This window comes from Microtus oregoni, unplaced genomic scaffold (assembly GCF_018167655.1).
Source record: "Microtus oregoni isolate MIOR12 unplaced genomic scaffold, Mior012 000036F_ref0000092, whole genome shotgun sequence".
Lineage (NCBI taxonomy): Eukaryota > Metazoa > Chordata > Mammalia > Rodentia > Cricetidae > Microtus > Microtus oregoni.
In genome coordinates this window covers 21747245-21764811 of record NW_024543095.1, presented here as the reverse complement: position 1 = coordinate 21764811, position 17567 = coordinate 21747245, and the positions used below count along the sequence as shown (strand labels likewise).

The following is a 17567-nucleotide window of genomic DNA, read 5'->3' as shown; positions in this document are numbered from 1 at the left end:
AGTCTATGAAACTGTTCTCCAAATACATAAGCAAAGACTCCAACTTAGATGCAATCTAATTTTTTAAATATAGATTTAATTTTAACCTGTAAGTTAGTAGATATACTAAAATCATCCATACTTTAAAAAAATCCTTATTGGACACAATTGGGATCTTGTTTCATAGTTCAGACATATCACCACTGCCGAGTTTATTTGCAGTGGAGTGATGGCAATAGCTCAGAACAGAGAGTTCTAAAAGGAAATAAAGATGACTAATAAATATTTTTAAATATGTTCAACATCCTTAATAATTAGTATAATGCAAATTAAGGCAACTTTGAGATTTCATCTTTCTACAGTCAGAATAGTTAAGGTCAACAAAACAACTGACAGCAAATACTGATGAGGACATGGGAAAGTGAACAATTTGTCACTGTTGGAGGGATTGTAGGGTGGTACAGACCTAGGTAAAACGGTGAGGCCAATTCACAAAAACGAAATAACGTGTCTACTATGTCCTAGCAATATCACTCCCCAGCATTTTCCTCAAGGATTCCACATCCTATTCCACAGATCCTCTCTCATCAGCCATATTTAGTTAATCTATTCACAATAAGCTAGGAAATGGAAACCACATACATATCCTTCAAATGAGGAATAGATGATGAAACATGGAACATATAGATAATAATCTCTTCCATTGTAGAGAAAACTGAAATTATGGGATTTTCGGGTAAATGAATGAAACTGGAAACTATGCCACGAAGGCAAGCCAGACACAGAAATATAAATATTTCAAGTTCTTAATTATTCTTTCTTTTAAAAATGTCCTTTTGTATGGATGCAAAGAGGGTGGTAGTAAGGAATGAGGTGAGCTGCTCTCAAAGGCAACACCCAGGGGACCCTAGGCCACAGGAAGTGTTTTCACATCTGACCCCAAGACACAATTTTAAATAAAACTTCCTTGATACTTGTTCTTATAGTAGTTCATCTGAATAATATTCCAATTTTTAGGATGGGTTAAAATGATAATACCTGTTCTTTATGGAAATTTCCTCTAAAGTGACAAATCTGGTGCTCACTATGGCCTTCAGTAAGCTTGCTCAGGACACCAGTCGGATCATTATCTTAAAGCTACTCATCACAGAACGTGTTCAACATTGATGAATTTGGGCTCCTAGTCAGTCATACCTGTCCTTAAGAAATTGCCTTTAAAGAGTGGACACCTCTGTGTTATAAGGAGCAGCTGTTTGTTTCCCAGCTGCCAGGTAAACTCGTCGGTAGAGCATGAGACTCTTAATCTCAGGGTCGTGGGTTCAGGCCCCATGTTGGGTGCCAGATGAAGAGAGATGTTAAAAAGAAATCCCACACTAGCTCCGAATTGAGTATAATAAGAGGTTATTTATTTAGGCATAGATTCACAGATCACTGTCCTCTGCTCAAAGGGGGAGCAGCAACCGAATCCCACAGCCAGAAGAGAGGGCGAGAGGGCGACCATGTGCTTTACATGGGCATTTATAATATAAGAGGCCACACCCAAGTGGGTGGGTAACTTAAAGGCTACTGGTGGTAGGAATTCCTATAGCACCTCTGGAATGACAATTCATAACTCATAGTACATATTACCTCCATGAAATAAGCTCATCCTTCATAACCATGGTACCCACTGTTCTTAACTTGTGATGTCATCAGAAAAAAAACTTGTGAAGATTGGCATGATCTCTCATTAAATGAAAGTGCCATATGATATGATTCTTCAGCTATCTAAAGCTAATAAAATCCCAAGGGTTACTTCCTCCATAGGACAGAACTGTGACATCATTGCCTCCAATTCTATGGTTCCTTTCTATGCCCTTGAAGAACTCCTGGCACACAACAGAGCTGTTTACTGGCTGCTGCCACTATCAATGATGGGCCATTCTACCTCTCATGCTAATTGCATCTTTCTTTTCAGTTTTCTCACTAGCCTCTTCTGTAATTCATCCCCCTTCTATTAGTTTTTTAACAAAGTCACTGTATCTGGAGCCATTGTCAGATTGTATATATATATTTCTTCCAGGTCCTAGCCTTTTGGAATTTGGGTTCTATTTTTTGGCACTTTGCTTTCTGTGCACAAGCAGTTGCACTGTCTGCTCCCATGACTGCTGCCCTCTGTATCTTGCCCTGTGCTTTTTATGCCAATCCAATGCCTGGAGTTCAGCCTACAAATAACTCAGATGTGGGTTAATACTACCCTGTCACCCTTGATATAGCAAATAAATGGTCAGTAGCAATGTTTTTGCTACCAAAAGACTTGCTTAAAAATAAACTCATAATCCACTTCATTTGAAACTGCAGAGAATATTAATTATGCAACAAAAATATAGATAAAATAGAAGTGTTTATGACTTAAAGTCAAAGAAAGAGTAATCAGTTATTTCATTGCCAGAATAGTTCATAATGAAAATAACATAAAACATTCATTGGTCAGCAGGTTTTCATGCAACAAGGACTTCAGATTTACCGTGTAATAGACAGCAAGAAAAATTACACTGAGAAAAAATACATTAAACAGTAAGAGCAACAAAGAAGACGATACAAAATGAAAAAAACAGGAAAGAATACATGCAAACAATGAGGCAAAGAAAGGGAAAGGAAAAAAAAGCATGAACATTATGGATATGCAGATTAAAATGAAGTATTCTCTTATCAATGTTGAATAAACATTAATACACACTAACAGGACATAACAAGACAAAAAGCAAGGGAGGAGCATAAGCAAAGGCTAATTCAGGGAAAGTCATAGTCAGGGAAGGTGTTGTTCTTTTTAATTCAGTTGTGATTTTTTTTTCTTCCCATTCAATATCACTTAATAGTATGACTCATTTCATAGTATTCACCTCCCTGGATTAACTCTACTACCAGTTGGCATTCCCAATGTGAAGAAGTGGCAAGTTTACTCCAGGACTATAAATAGTAAATAATTTAAGAAACATGCAAGGGGCACTACTCATCTTTAACACAGGTTATTTATCATCTGGGATCGAGGTTGTTAAGCAGAAACTCAGTCCCATGTGCAACCATGCAAGCCATAGGTCTGGTGCTCAACACTGAAACTGACATGGGACCAAAATCTTTAATGTCATCTTCTATGATAGGTCTGTCATGCTCCAGCAGCAGGTGAAATGGCCCGTGTGCTTTTCTATCAGTCTGACCCAGTACTAGCTGGAGAACACACTTAAAAACATTCACAGTACAAAGTGGAAGCTAAGGCTATACAAGAAGGGGCTTGGTCTGTGTACACAACACTTTACCTTACCTAATTAAAAGCCATAGTTTTTTTTATGTGTAAAATAGGAAGACTGGACCGTCGTCCATAAAGAATGATGTGAGAATTAAATGAGACATTGCACATAAAGTTCCTGGAGTCATGACTGAGCCACAGTGTGTTCAGAGGAGATTTTATTGTCATGATTATACTCTTCTAGAAAGACAGTGGGTCATGTTAGCTATACAGTCTACATACTCAGTAATAGATCTTCAATGGTGATGTTGCATGAACGTTTCTCCAAAGGGTGTTTCACTGTCCAGAAAGCAAACATATAAAATTGCCCTGAAACCAGACATGAGCTCATCCTTAGGGCCAGGTAGAATATAACATCTTCATATTTCTATTTATGTATTTATGTATTTATGTGTTTGTTTGTTTATTTATTTATTTATTTTTGATTTCTGCCTCCTCCCCGCCACCGCCTCCCACTTCCCTCCCCCTTCCCCGATTAACTCTCCCTCCCTCATCAGCCTGAAGAGCAGTCAGGGTTCCCTGCCCTGTGGGAAGTCCAAGGACCTCCCACCATGAGCAAGGAACTCAGGACGGCGAGGGGTGCACCAACATCTTCATATTTCTGATCAAACATCCAGACTCAGTTGATTTTTACAGAAAAATATTGGATGGTTTGTATTCAATGAAATAAAAACACTAAACAGCTCCCATAACATGCTTTGTTAGATATTTCAACCAAATAAATGACAAATTTCAGAAAATTCTGGCTTAGAGATTGTTGATAAAAAGACCACAGTCCATGTCACTCTATGCTCGGTGGCATTTGCTCCCTGTGACAGGAGGAAAGATCCTATCTACATCTCAAGTGCATGTTTGAAAATCAAGCAAATTTATTTTCCTTTGAAAGAGATAAAGGCCACTGCTGGCAGCTGGAAAATGGCCTGTTTCTAAGAAGCCTCTGCATTCCTCGGAGCTGGCCAGCACTCACAGAAAGACCTTGGCCTTCTTGTGAGCATAACCAATTTCACAGCATACTAACTGCAGATAAGTTTGGTTTGTGGTCCCGGTGGATCAAACAACAAACCTATTGAAATTATGTCTGCACAGAGACAAAACCGAGAAGCTGTCTGATGTGGGATTCCCCTCTGTATGCTGTGAATACCAATGGTTAATAAAGAAACTGTCTTGGGCCTGTGCAAGGAATAGAGGTAGGCAGGGAAAACTAAGCTGAATGCTGGGAGAAAGGAGGCAGAGGCAGAGAGAAGCCATGTAGCCCCACCGGAGACAGATGCTAGGAACTTTACCCAGTAAGCCACAGCCACATGGCTATATACCGATTACTAGAAATGGGTTAAATTAAGATATAAGTCTTAGCCAATAAGAAGCTAGAGCTAATGGGCCAAGCAGTGTTTTAATAATAATAGTTTCTGTGCGATTATTTCAGGTCTGAGCTGCCTGGCAGCCAGGAAACAAGCCACTCCTCACAACAGCTGTCCAGAACACTAATAGGACCAAAGATTCCCTAATATGGCCAGCATTTATTCATGATGACTGCTTTCTCATTGACCATTACTGTGCTCTGCTTTCTTCTCCCTGTTGCTAGGTATGACATTAAGGAATAAAATCAGAGAATTTGCTAGTTTTTGAGAGGATTGGACTCAGGGGAAAGCACCGTTTCCAAGAATCTTCCTCAAAAACACTCACTGGTAGCCCAAGTCCTTCCTAACACCCTCAAAAAGAGGCTGCATACATTCTCACCTTGCAGCCACTCAAACATGCTTCAGCCAGCTGCAGCTGTGACCTGTGGCTTTTGCCTGGAGTACCTTGACCATTTTCCCTTCAGATGATAAAGATAGCTGACCTTTACAGTTTCCTCCTCTGAAGGAAGATTTTATCAGAATCTCAAGATTTATATTGGAAATGAAATCTTAATTCATAGAATTTCAATCATTAAAATATTTGGTATCATTATTATCATGAATCCCTGGTCTTAAAACATTAGCTCTGGTTTACCCAATGCTGGCTGGTTTTACACTTGCTGTATTGATTTCTAGTGAGAGGATTCTGTCTTGTACTAAAGAAAAATGCTGCTTAGGAACTAGATAATACAGATATAATATTTTCTACCAGAAGCAATATGGTCTTTAATGACTCTGACACTGAAAAGAGGAAGGTATCTAGAGACAGTCCATTTAAAATCTTCTCTCACATTTCTAAAAATTAGCAGACCAACTCAATGAAGGCAGCACCCGCATGACCTAAACATCTATTAAACTTATAACTGTGAACAGCATCAGGAAAGAAATTAAATTTTCACATAAGTTTTAATGGGGACTGTCAAAATGTGACAAGGTCTGAGATTCCTTTTTAGATGTAAAATCATATTATTTATAATATGGTAAATCACAATATATCATAAAATATGTATTCAGTAGTTCTATTTATATAGCTCCATTTTAAAAAGTAAAATCAGATTTAAAACAAACCTACAAAAATATCTCAATAATGTATAACCATCTGAGCATGGTGGTGAAGCCCAGTAATCCTAACACTTAGGGCTGAGACAGATGGATTACTATTTATTCTAGGACACCTAAGGCAGGGATGGGCAAATCTGTCTCAAAAAAACAAACCAAATGAACAACAGAGTAGGCCCATAAATTCAAGCCAATTCTCAAGAACTACTATTTAACATAGAAAGACTAAATTGGACATTTGTAAAAACCTAACTATTAAAAAAATAAAAACAAGGAGCCTAGTATATTTGAAAAAATACAAAATTGAACTATTTAATTAAAATACCATGTGAACTATATTCTTTGTGCTTACTAATTGACAATACAACAATGATACTCTCATAACAGAAGAATTTACAATGATTAAAAGTTCAGGAGCTTTTGGTTATAGAAGGAAACTAGAGAATCTTTTTAAGCAGTGTGTCTTTCGTAAATATTTGGGGTGAGAAGTATGAAGCAAATATAATCTAATCTCTTTTTTATCAATATATTGATAAAATGTGTCCCTCAAAAACATAATAAAAAAAACAAGCAATGGCTTGATTTAAGGACTGTCTGATAACAGATAATTCTGATTGATGACAAGCAATTTGATCTATAAATGTGTTTTCCTTTGATTATGTCAGGAAACAAAGTTATGAATCATGTCAATTTTCCGATAATACTTAGTCTAATGGCCTTTTCTTCATAAGAAATTGGCATTTCATATTATAAAATCTACCATGCTTAGTATCAGAGAAATCCAAAGAACTTGCTTGAGCTTCCTCACTCACAAAGCTGAGATTTCAAAGGCTCAAGTTGCCTTCTCAAGACACAGTTCAATGGAAAGTAATGATTTACTTTTGTTTCTCTCATCTATGCCGTGAAATATGTTTTCTGACAGAAACCATGCTGGGAAATATTCTAAAGTGAGAAATTAGAAAAAATTGAAATACAGGTTACTGAGTATCTAGCAGATGTCAGCCGGGTTGTTACTGGCTATTAATGATTACCTGCTATCTTCTCAAATACACATTGGTTATGACTTCCCTGGGACATAAAATAGGACCTAGAGATAGTTATTCCTATTTGCAATATTAAGACATAGAAATACTGATTTTCTGGATGCAACTTTCTCTTTAGTGTGCCATGATAGTATCCATAATAATGTTTATGACCATAGAAGATATTAAAATACACATGATAAGTTTACTTAGATTTTTCAATTTATCCATAGTCAGAGCCTAAGAGACATGCACTGTTAGGTATGATTCTCTTTATGATTAATCTGATCTATGCAAATAATTTGAAGCCATATATCTTCTTTAGGGTTGCTATTGCTATGATGAAACACCATGACCAAAAGCAAGTTGAGGAGGAAAGAGCTTATTTGCTTTCACATCCATTGTCCATCACTGAAGGAAGTCAAGAAAGCAGGAAAGGAACGCAAACAAGAATGGAACCTGGAGGCAGAAGCTGTAGAGGCCACAGAGGGCGCTTGCTTCCCATGGCTTGCACAGCCTGCTTTCTTTTCCTCTTCTTTTTAAAAATTAATCTATTTATTTTACACCGATGCCCCCTCCTCATCCCTCTCTCACATCCCTCCCTCCCTCCCACCCCCAATCCTCTTCCCTTACCTCCATCCAGGAAAGGGCCTATCTCCCATGAGTATCAATAAAACATGGCATATCAAGTTACAGTAAGATTAAGCACCTTCCCATGTATCAAGGCTGGGCAATGCAACCCATTATGAGAAGTGGGGTGTGAAAAGTCACTAAAAGAGTCTGAGACATCCCCTGTTTCCAATAATAGGGGTCCCACAACAGGACCAAGCTACACAACTATAACATGTATGCAGAGTGCCCAGGTCCCATGCAGGCTCCCTGGTTGTTGGTTCAGTGTTTAGGAGCCCCAGATTAGTTGAATGTGTGAGCCTTCCTTGGTATCCTTGACACCTCTGGCTCCTACACTCCTTTCTACTCCTCCTCTGCAGGCTTCCTGAACCCTGCCTAATATTTGGCTGTTGGTCTCTACATACAGCTGCTTCCATCACTTTTCTGGATCGCAGTTTTCTGATGGCAACAGGGCCAGGACCAAACGGACCACAGGAGATGACCGGTTCAAGCTACTTTTCCACTATTGCTGGGAGTTTAAACTGGGCTCTCCCTGCAGACTCACTGGACTCAGGCTTCCTCCAATGCCAAAATGCCTTCCCCCATAATTCCCCTCAGTACTCTTTTGCTCTGTGCCCACCCAACCTGAAAGTTCATATTTTCATGCCCACCTGCTCTCAGTCCACTCACAAAATTTCTTCTATTTCCCCTTCTCGGGGACCTGGATGTCCCTTAATGACCATTCTTTGTTACCTAATCGCTCTGGTCTGTGGATTGTAGCATAGTTATCCTTTATTTTATAGCTAATACCTACTTATGAGTGAGAACATACCGTGTTTGTCTTTATTGGTCTGGGTTAACTCTCAGGATGATTTTTTTTCTTGTTCATCTATTTGCCTTCATATTCCCTTGTGCCCTCGTTCTTAACAGTGGAGCAATAGTGCAGCATGTAAATGCACCACATTTTCTTTACCCATTGCTCAATAGAGTCATGTTCAGGTTGTTTCTATCATGAATGAAGTGGCTGTGAGCATAGCTGAGCAAATATCCTTGTAGTATGATTCAGCATCATTTCGGTATATGCCCAAGAGTGGTCTAGAGGAGTCTTGTGGTAATTGAGGAACCACTGCACTGACTTCCAAAATCAGCCTGCTTTCTTATAGAACCCAGATCAGTAGTTCAGGTGTGGCCCTACCCATAATGGGCTGGGCCCTCCCACATCAATCATTAAATAGGAAAATACCCAACAGGTTTGCTTACAGACAGATCTTACGGAGACATTTTCTCAACTGAGGCTTCCTCCTCTCCAATGACTCTATCTTGTGCAAAGTTGACACAAAAATAGCCAACACAGCATATGTCATTTATGCAGAATTTCTGTTGTAGAAATCTGATACTCATTTGCTCTTAAGGAAAGAGAGGCAACATTTATTCTGTAGAATAACTGAGTGTAGTGTTGGCGAGATGGCTCAGGGGTAAAGTACTTGCTGCAAAACTATGAGAATGTAAATTTACAACTCCAGCACCCATGTAGAAAGTTTGGGATGTTGGTGTGTGTCTGATACTTTGGCACTTGATGTACAGATAGCTTGTACCCTGGAACACACTTGCCAGTCAGTTTATCTGAAACAAACTCAGGTTCAATGAGAAATTACATCTTTTAAAAAGTGGGATGAAGAGCATAGTAGAGACCTGACATATACCTCCTCCACTGATAGGTGCACACATACATACATACAAATGCACCACACAAAAGTAAGAAAGTAAATAATAACCTCATAGAGAACTTACGGCAGACTTTTCAGTGATATTAATTCTATGCCACTCATTGTTAATTATAAAATCAATTCTTGCCGTGAATGGCAACTAACACAGAGACCTACAACTATGGAGAGTGAGAGACTTTGAGCCTTCTTTATCAAATTCCTCCCCTTAAGTCTCAGAGGTCAATGCTGAAAAGTAGGTGGAAAAACTGTAAGAGCCAGAGGTGATGGAAGACCTCAAGGCACTAGAATTTACTACACATAACAGTACTGAGGCACTTGTGAATTTAAAACTGTGACAGCGTGTACGAGAACTGCACAGGGTCAAGCCAGACAGAAGCCCAGGATGGGGAAAGAGAAGTGGACACAAATTTGACCCTTAACCAAGGTGCTTTTTTGTGACTGAGAGCTGGGACAGGGGAAAATAGTTGTCTTCCATTGAGTGACACTGGTTATTACCAATAACAATCCAGGGCAAGTCTCATACTCACTGATAGCTGGACAGCTATAAGGATTCCATGGTGAGTGTGTGTGTGTGTGTGTGTGTGTGTGTGTGTGTGTGTGTAATGTGCATACTTTGTTTTATTTTTGTTTTAAGAAACAACATGAAGTAGGACAGGAGAAGGATATGGAAGGAGTTAGGAATGGAAAGAGTATAATCAGAGTTTACCTGAAAAAATAAAAATATTAAAAATTAATTGAAGGACATGCCAATAAATTTATCTATCGTTATAATATATATAGTATTATATATTATAGTATATATAGTAATTCTTGAATTACAATTATCATTTTGGATAATATATTGTATTGTAGTTTAAGAAATCCTATTAAGTTATACAAATATTCATTATTTTCAAGGAAAATGATTCAATTTAATATATCATAATGAAGATTGTTAGGTTTTATTGGCTAGATTGGAGTCTTCCCGCCTTAGGATTAATCAACTCTCCAGGGACTCCCAAGAACATACACCGCCACCTGCCCAAGTGGAATATAACTAATCTCAATTTATATTATTGGGATGTCCTTTCTCTGCCATGAATAAGCAAGGACGTTCAGAACCTAGCTGTCAAGATAACCTAGAAATCAATTCTCCTTGACTGTCTCTTAAGCAAATTACATGGCATCCTCATCTTGGTTTTGGCTTTTGTTTTGTTTGCTTGTTTGTTTGATTTTTGTTACGTTTGGTTTTTGTTTTGTTTTGATTTTTGATGAGCAAGCAATGAATGGACTGAACCACTTCTAATCAGACACTAATAAGTCCACCTTTGCTCTCTAGCCATCTGGAAATTGAACCTTATAACTTGCCAGAAAAGCTAAGGGTTAGAATTCAATACTTTAAAAGAAAAAAATCCAAATTGAATGAATGCCCTTAAAAGTGAGTTTAAATGAATGCTTAGAAGACCAATAGATACTAATAAATATTCCTAAGTGTAAAACATAGTGCCTAAGAACAAAAGTCATATCTAGGTTAATAACTTAGCTTGACAATGATTAACTGTATATCCTTGACCAATTCCCAAATATTCTCATTATCATCTTTACTTGGAGACATTGCTTTTATGCTTTTTTAACATAAAATAAAAAATTGTATAAAATGTCTTAGCATAGTCTACCTTATAAATAATCAGTAGCCTGTAACTATGTTCTTAATGTTTCCACTACATTTTTTATTTGAGAAAATAACCTTTCAATGAGTTCATAAAATACTTTATTATGAAAGCATACATATTTCAACTAAAGTTTTTTCTCTTATTTTTAAGAAGTTTGACTTCCAATTTTGAACTTCTCATTTCAATACTATATTGAACATTCCTTTTAAATTCTAAAAGCAACACTAGCTCAATCCAAATAGTGGAAATGCGTGAAGGCAATGAGGAATGCTTCCTCAGAGTAACCTGTATTGACATTCTGGATTATATCTTTACATACTTCCATTATGTTAAAATAAATCACAATATGAAAAATTATGGGCATGTTAACAATATAGTTAATACAGCACAGTACATGTGTTTCTTTTCCCCAATGCCTGATAAAACTGTAATTATACCAACTACAATAAGCTATAATATTTTAACTCAAATAAATACACAAAATCTGTGATATTGAAACATGTATCCCATTTATTATTCAATAGTTTCACAGTAATTCATAGTATAAGAGAATGTGGTGTGTGCAATTATTACTCTATTTATGGCTGTTCAGATTATTTCTCTTTCAGAATCAACACAACAATATATATCCTTGTTCAAATATCCTATGTTGATGCTTTTTAAGACGAATGAAGATGACAAGTGAGATTTTTATTCACTATGCCCGCCCCAAGTACTATTTGGTGTTTTATGTGTATTATGCCATTTAACCTTGATGCACTGAGGAAGCATCATTACACATACTCTTCTTAGTACAATGAACTTTAGGCTACTGGTTCATAATGGTGAAGAAGATATTTAGAGCCAGACAGTCCACACTCTGATCCCTTGCTCTTACACAGCCTTTACCCAGGAATGACCAAATTACCTTCTTCAACTTACACTGTTTGTTTACACCATATGTTTACAAAGTATTCAAAATCTTCCACCACACTCCACAGAACTCTTCTGTAAGAGTCTGTTGTCTTAGGTCCACCAGAATCCTCTCTGGATAACAAACACAACTGAATATATTCCCTGTACTCTGGATGTATAATTTGGCTACACCAGGCTGTCTCCTCAGACATCTTGCAGCAATTGGGATTCAGCAATGGCTGCATTGCTAGTGTTTAAAATGAAATTAGCATGGGGGTGTCTCTGCTAACAATTTCCAGATTTATACTTGAGGAAAAAAGATGCTGGGAATTTTCCACTCACAGCTTGTGGCATTATAATTTTTATTTAAAATGTCTCCAAGCTTTTAATCTTCACAGAATGAAGTCATACTTCCTTCCAAAACCAAATTTCTCAAACTTATTAATATTATAACAGCATCTAGTGTTTTCATGTTGATGATTAATTTTATTTACATTTTCCAAAAGAGTTTTATTATACAAGGCTCCTTAGGACTTAAGGAAATGGTATAGATTTTATTATCAAATAAGTTAATTAACTTAAGCTAAGAACTTAAATTAATTAAGTTAGGTTGTGCAACTGGTATCTCAGAATAGTGCAACTTCATGTGTGATATTGCATTTTCGGGCGATTTGGTGAGAGAGAAAGAAGAATTGCTAAATACTGTCCTGACTTTAGTATCATATTTGAGCAGAGAAACTCTCAGAGGTACAAAGAGACAGATCACTGAGAAAGAATTCATTATTGCTCATAACAGGGTGGAGGCAGCTTAGCAAAGAATAAGCCTAAAATTATGCCTCAAGAAATGCAACTTGGGCTGCTGTGTGTTGAAGATCCTTAGGCTGTCAGTGAATATGTCCCACCTGCACAAACACTACTGCCCTAGCAGGGATGACCCAGGGCTGAACTGGCAACGCTGCCCACCTCGGTAGCAACTGTCAGGGAGGCAAGGGTTCCTCTGGGAAGACAGATTGAAATTATTTGTCCTGAAAATGTCTTGCCTTGAAGAAAATCCATAGGACTTGAAAATGAGTGTCTCCCCCTCCCCCGGAGAAGAGAAAGAGCATACTGACCTGCTAGACTTGGGAGTGTTGGTTCTCACCAAATCTGAAGTGTTTGGGATTTTCTGGGCCATAAAACTTTAAGACTTTAGGGCACATCTTTGTGCCTTCAATAAAATTAACTAACGTTAACTTAGAAAAGTAGAAAAGGAATCACCTCAACAAACAGCTACCGTTTGTAAACTGAGACGAAAGTTCCTAAAACCGGCAAATGTTAATATATTCAACATCGACCCGTTTACTATTTACTAGAGAGAGTTAACTGGGAAGCAAAGTCTGAGTCAGACTGCTACACGAACAAGGTTTCCTCCCCATAGGAGCAGACCAGTGCCTCGAACTGAAGCATCCCTGACTGCTTAGAAATACAGAATAGGTCAGGAAATCTGAAGGGAAATGCCAGAGGCAGGATGCAATGAGAAGGCCCCAGGTGTCTAGGGAGGACTGAGGAGTGCTGGCCTGCACTGTGGGGCGCTGCTAGCCACTTTCTATCAGCGCACCCCCCCCCCCCCCCATATTCCCCTCGTCGCTTGCCCTAGGCTGTGGTCACTCACTCACGGTCCTGGACACCTTCAACTCCCGGTTGAGCCACTGGCACAGGATCTCCGACATAGTTCTCTGGCGCCTTTGACCGCTAGTAGGTGCTAGGAATTTGCCAGGAATGTGGTCAGTAGGACTGCATCTTCCCGTTTCCCAGGGCAACCAGTTGCTAAGGAAGCGTTTCCCGGCTGGAGTTAGGTAACCCAGGCAGAGAGGAGGAGACACAGGAGCCCAGTCAAAGACATCCGAAATTGTTGTCTGCCCCCTACTGGCTTGTAAGACCCGAGCTTATGATGGTGAACAAGATTCCAAGAGTCTGAACAGGAATTATAATACAAAAATCATCATCAGTTAAATTAAAAACCTTTATCTCTCTTCTGTAATTATCTAAGGGTAGACTATACAGAGTTACTTGAGATCATAAGCTGTTTTGATAAACAATAACGTATACTAAACTGCAATTTGCTTTATAAAAATCACTATTTTTGAAATTATTCATCGTAATATTTTTTATAATTTTAATGTTGTATTATCAATAAAGTCCAAGCTTCCCAATCGATATGTGTGAGCCTTTCTGTTGGTTTGTGATCTCACAAGTTCTTTGCCCAGAAATAATGGCTTCTGGTCTTTGAGCCTCGCCATTCTTCCCTGTAGATACAGGTGCAATGCTTTGCAAGTCGCGAGAAAGGAAGGAAAATTCACCTACTCTGGTGCCTGGTTCCAGGTAGAAGCTCAGCACACGTTTCAGACTTGCTTCTTTTTCTAAGGCTATGTGAGGTTTTGCATTTCATCAATGTACAGAATTTGAGTAGATCAGAGTAATTTGTATTTCAGAAGATTTATATTATTTATTATAGAGCTGTTTTGAATTTAGCCGTGAGCTACATCTACATCTTCTGCCTCACAGACTCCCGTGGCTTTAAAAATCTCAGTTGGTCCTGTCCATGTCTTGGACCCATTTCTTCTCTTCCTCTTCACTTTCATTCACTGTTTTCCTCTCCTGGGCTTGTCTTACAATGAACTCACTCAATTGTCTGTCACTGATGCAAAAATCTGTTTGCTTTCATGGCCACAGAAATGACTAGGCTAAGGATTCTTTTTATTCTGTCGTGTATGGCAGGTATAATTCCTAAAGCTCTGCTATATCTCTCCATTTAGAAATTTCCATAAACTCCATTAGACTGCTGTTTATTACTGCCTGGACACTGTGACTCCTTCACAGGGAGAAGAGTGTAGGATTGATCTGAGTAGACAATAACAGAAAGCACTGAATGTACTGAAAAAATATGAGTGTATGCACGAGAGATGTACTTTTGCCTTATATATGCAGTCGTGTGTGTATTAAGTTTCTGTATGTATGTGTGCGTGTGGAGTAAAAGATATTTCTTGCCAGGATCCAGTGGATAGTTACAAATTCATGGTCACACTGACAGCCTTTATTAGACTCAGTGGGTCACAAAACCATAAATGCAGAAAGCATGGATGAGACAGGCAATTGCAAGGGAAGATGATTTTCAGACGTGTGTGATGAGATCACAGGAGGTGCAGTGAGGATATCCATGATGAATTTTGTGTTCATGCACACATGTGCATACACACATTATTGGCAATGAATGAATTCAGCCACTAATAAATTTGTAAACTTTTTAAAGCAGTACACTAGAAGATAAAGTTCTTAATGTTCTAGCTTCAACTAAAACTTATTTATGAGCCAAAAACTTTTATTGTAGTCCCCCAAAGCCACTAACCTCCATACTTCAAGTCTATATAAGATTTTTATTATGATTTAAATATTTCTATGTATCAAGTTATTCTGTATTTCTAAATGCTTCTAATCCACTAATCTTATGTAAAATTACTATTTCCTCTACTTTACAAAACCTTGATAGTTTCTGCTTTTGAACTAACAGAAAATGATAGGGTTTCTCAGTTACTCTATAATGCAGGTTGTTCTATTAGGTGGATATTTGATTCCACTTTATAATCCATTTAATTCCATCATGACAAGTGTTGCATGAATGTGAGACAGGCATTTGCAAGGGAAGGTGCAAAAAAACATGCACCAACAAAAAAGCCACATTCCAACATGCCATGCAAATTCCTGCCTTTTGAATGACTAGTTGTACCAAATCCCGTTATTTAACTGACATCAGATTTATTCCCCAAAGTTACTCCAGATAGCACTCTGGACTTTTCCTCTCACATCCATTAGCTCAGATACACCAGTAGAAACTGAATGAACACATCTGTTTTCTATGTTTGCACATCTAGAACTGTTGAAATTCTGTGGTATTAATCAGTGTGCCAAGAGGATTTTTAACACACATCATTTATTTTACAATATATGAATTACATTGTGCAATTTATTATTCCTTTGTGTTATGGGCTGGGTACAATTCATCTGGACTTAAAATGGTAATCATAAAAGAATATGTGACCAAGGGAAATGCCTTTTCCCATGTTTTGCTTTTAGTTATGACCACAATGGACATCAGAGTGGAAGATTTTCAAAAGCTAGAAATAGGTCTACCATATGACCCAGCTGTAATACTCCGGAGGACACACCCAAGAGACACTGTATACTCCTACAGAGACCCTTGCCTATCCATGTTCACTGCTTCTCTATTTGGAATAGCTCGGACATGAAAATAGCTTTAATGTCCATCAACTGAAGAATGGATAATGGAATAAAATACCATTAAGTATTTTATTGAGCTATAAAGAGAAATGAAATTGTTATATGTTAATGGAGAAAACTTGAAAGAATTAAACTATGTAAGCTAAACCAGGTCCAGAGAGGAAAAACATTGCAAGTTCTCTTTCCTATGTGTATCCTAATCTTTAATATTTAGGTTTGTATGTTTAACTTAAAGTACTGGAAAAAGTCAGTAAACTAAAAAGCTACTACTGGGGGTGGGGAAGAAAGATTTTAAGAGAGAGGAGAAAGGAGAATATATTTGTATGAAGAGGGGAATCATGGGGTGGGGCTTGCGCAAGGGGAGGTCCTCTAGCTTCATTTCCCTTGCTAAAATAACAAATAACTAAGGGACACAGGACCATTTATCTGTGGCTGTGAAAAACCAACAAGACCAAAGCAACTTATAGAAGAAACAGTTACTTTTAGCTTAAGGTTGCAGAGGAATAAGAGTCCATCATGATGGAGAAACATGACAATAGCAGCAAGCATAGGGCAGGAGCAGGAAGCTGGGAGCACACATCTTAAAAGGCAAACACACAAGAAAGTGAACTGGAAATGGCATGAGGCTTTAAACTTCAAAAACTTGCCCCCACGGAGAACTTCCTCCAGCAAGACTGCACCTCCTAAACCTTCCCAACACTGCCAACAACCAGTAACTAGTTTTTCAGTGTTGAGAAGTCATGGCGACAACTTCAAACACGTACTGGGCCTACCTACTGAGTAACCCTTCTGCCCCTGTGTCCCTGACCACTGCAGTTCACAGAAAGGAAGAGATCAGTTGGTGGAGAATTCTAGAGGAACCTTAAGGTCACTGATGACATCGACTAAATGGTGATATCTAGTGGCACCTGATTGTTTTGATAACAGTACAATTGAAACCAGAGTAGATATAGAAGGTTAAGTTTATTCATGAATAGCCTTTGAAAAGGTAAGGTAAAGGTTATGTTTATTTTTCTCCTTGTATGAGTTTATTCGAATGTTTCTTCTAAAATGGAAAAATAACATGATTGATTAAGGGCCCCGATTATGGCTTGAATAAATCAAATTTTACTGAATATATAAACTTACAACAGAAGAATACTAAACCAGTAAACTGATTTTATATACATTTTTATGCGTCAGTATGACTACATAAAGTTAGTACAGGCTTTGGGTCTGGTTAATTTTGGTTTATTTTTACCTGCATGTTTGTTTTCTTTTATAATTAATTTATAAACTTTTTTATTTATTCTTTGTGTCTTTCATATCATGCATCTCCATCCAATTCATTTCCCTGTCTCTTTTTATCTGCCCTCTGCCCTTATAACTCCCCGCTCCCAATAAGCTAAAATAAAATCTAAGAAAAATCCATTTCATCAAGGATGCTGTAGTGTGACATAGTGAGTCATGCAGTAAACCCTCTCATCTATATGTCATTACTAGCAAGTGTTCAATGCAAAGAGTCATTGGTCTGGTCTGGGGCCTCTGGTTTCTGCTACACTATTGATGATGGGTTCTCACTGCAACTCTTTTTGGTTGTCTTGTTGTTGCCCTGTGTCATGGCGATCCTTCAGCTTTGGGTCTGCAGGACCGGTCCCTTCATGTGATCTAGTTGGTCTCAGATGGGG

The 17567-nt window shown here is 38.1% G+C and overlaps 1 protein-coding gene across 1 annotated transcript in view; it reads right to left on the bottom strand.

Annotated features, from left to right (window-relative positions):
• Positions 1 to 13383, bottom strand: part of Spef2 (sperm flagellar 2) — a 153404-nt gene extending 140021 nt beyond the window's left edge. Inside the window, exon 1 of the mRNA XM_041631128.1 lies at positions 13277 to 13383. Within this exon, the coding sequence (XP_041487062.1) occupies positions 13277 to 13334 (58 nt within the window). The 5' untranslated portion in view covers positions 13335 to 13383. The remainder of the gene's footprint in view (positions 1 to 13276) is intronic.
• Positions 13384 to 17567: the final 4184 nt, after the last annotated feature.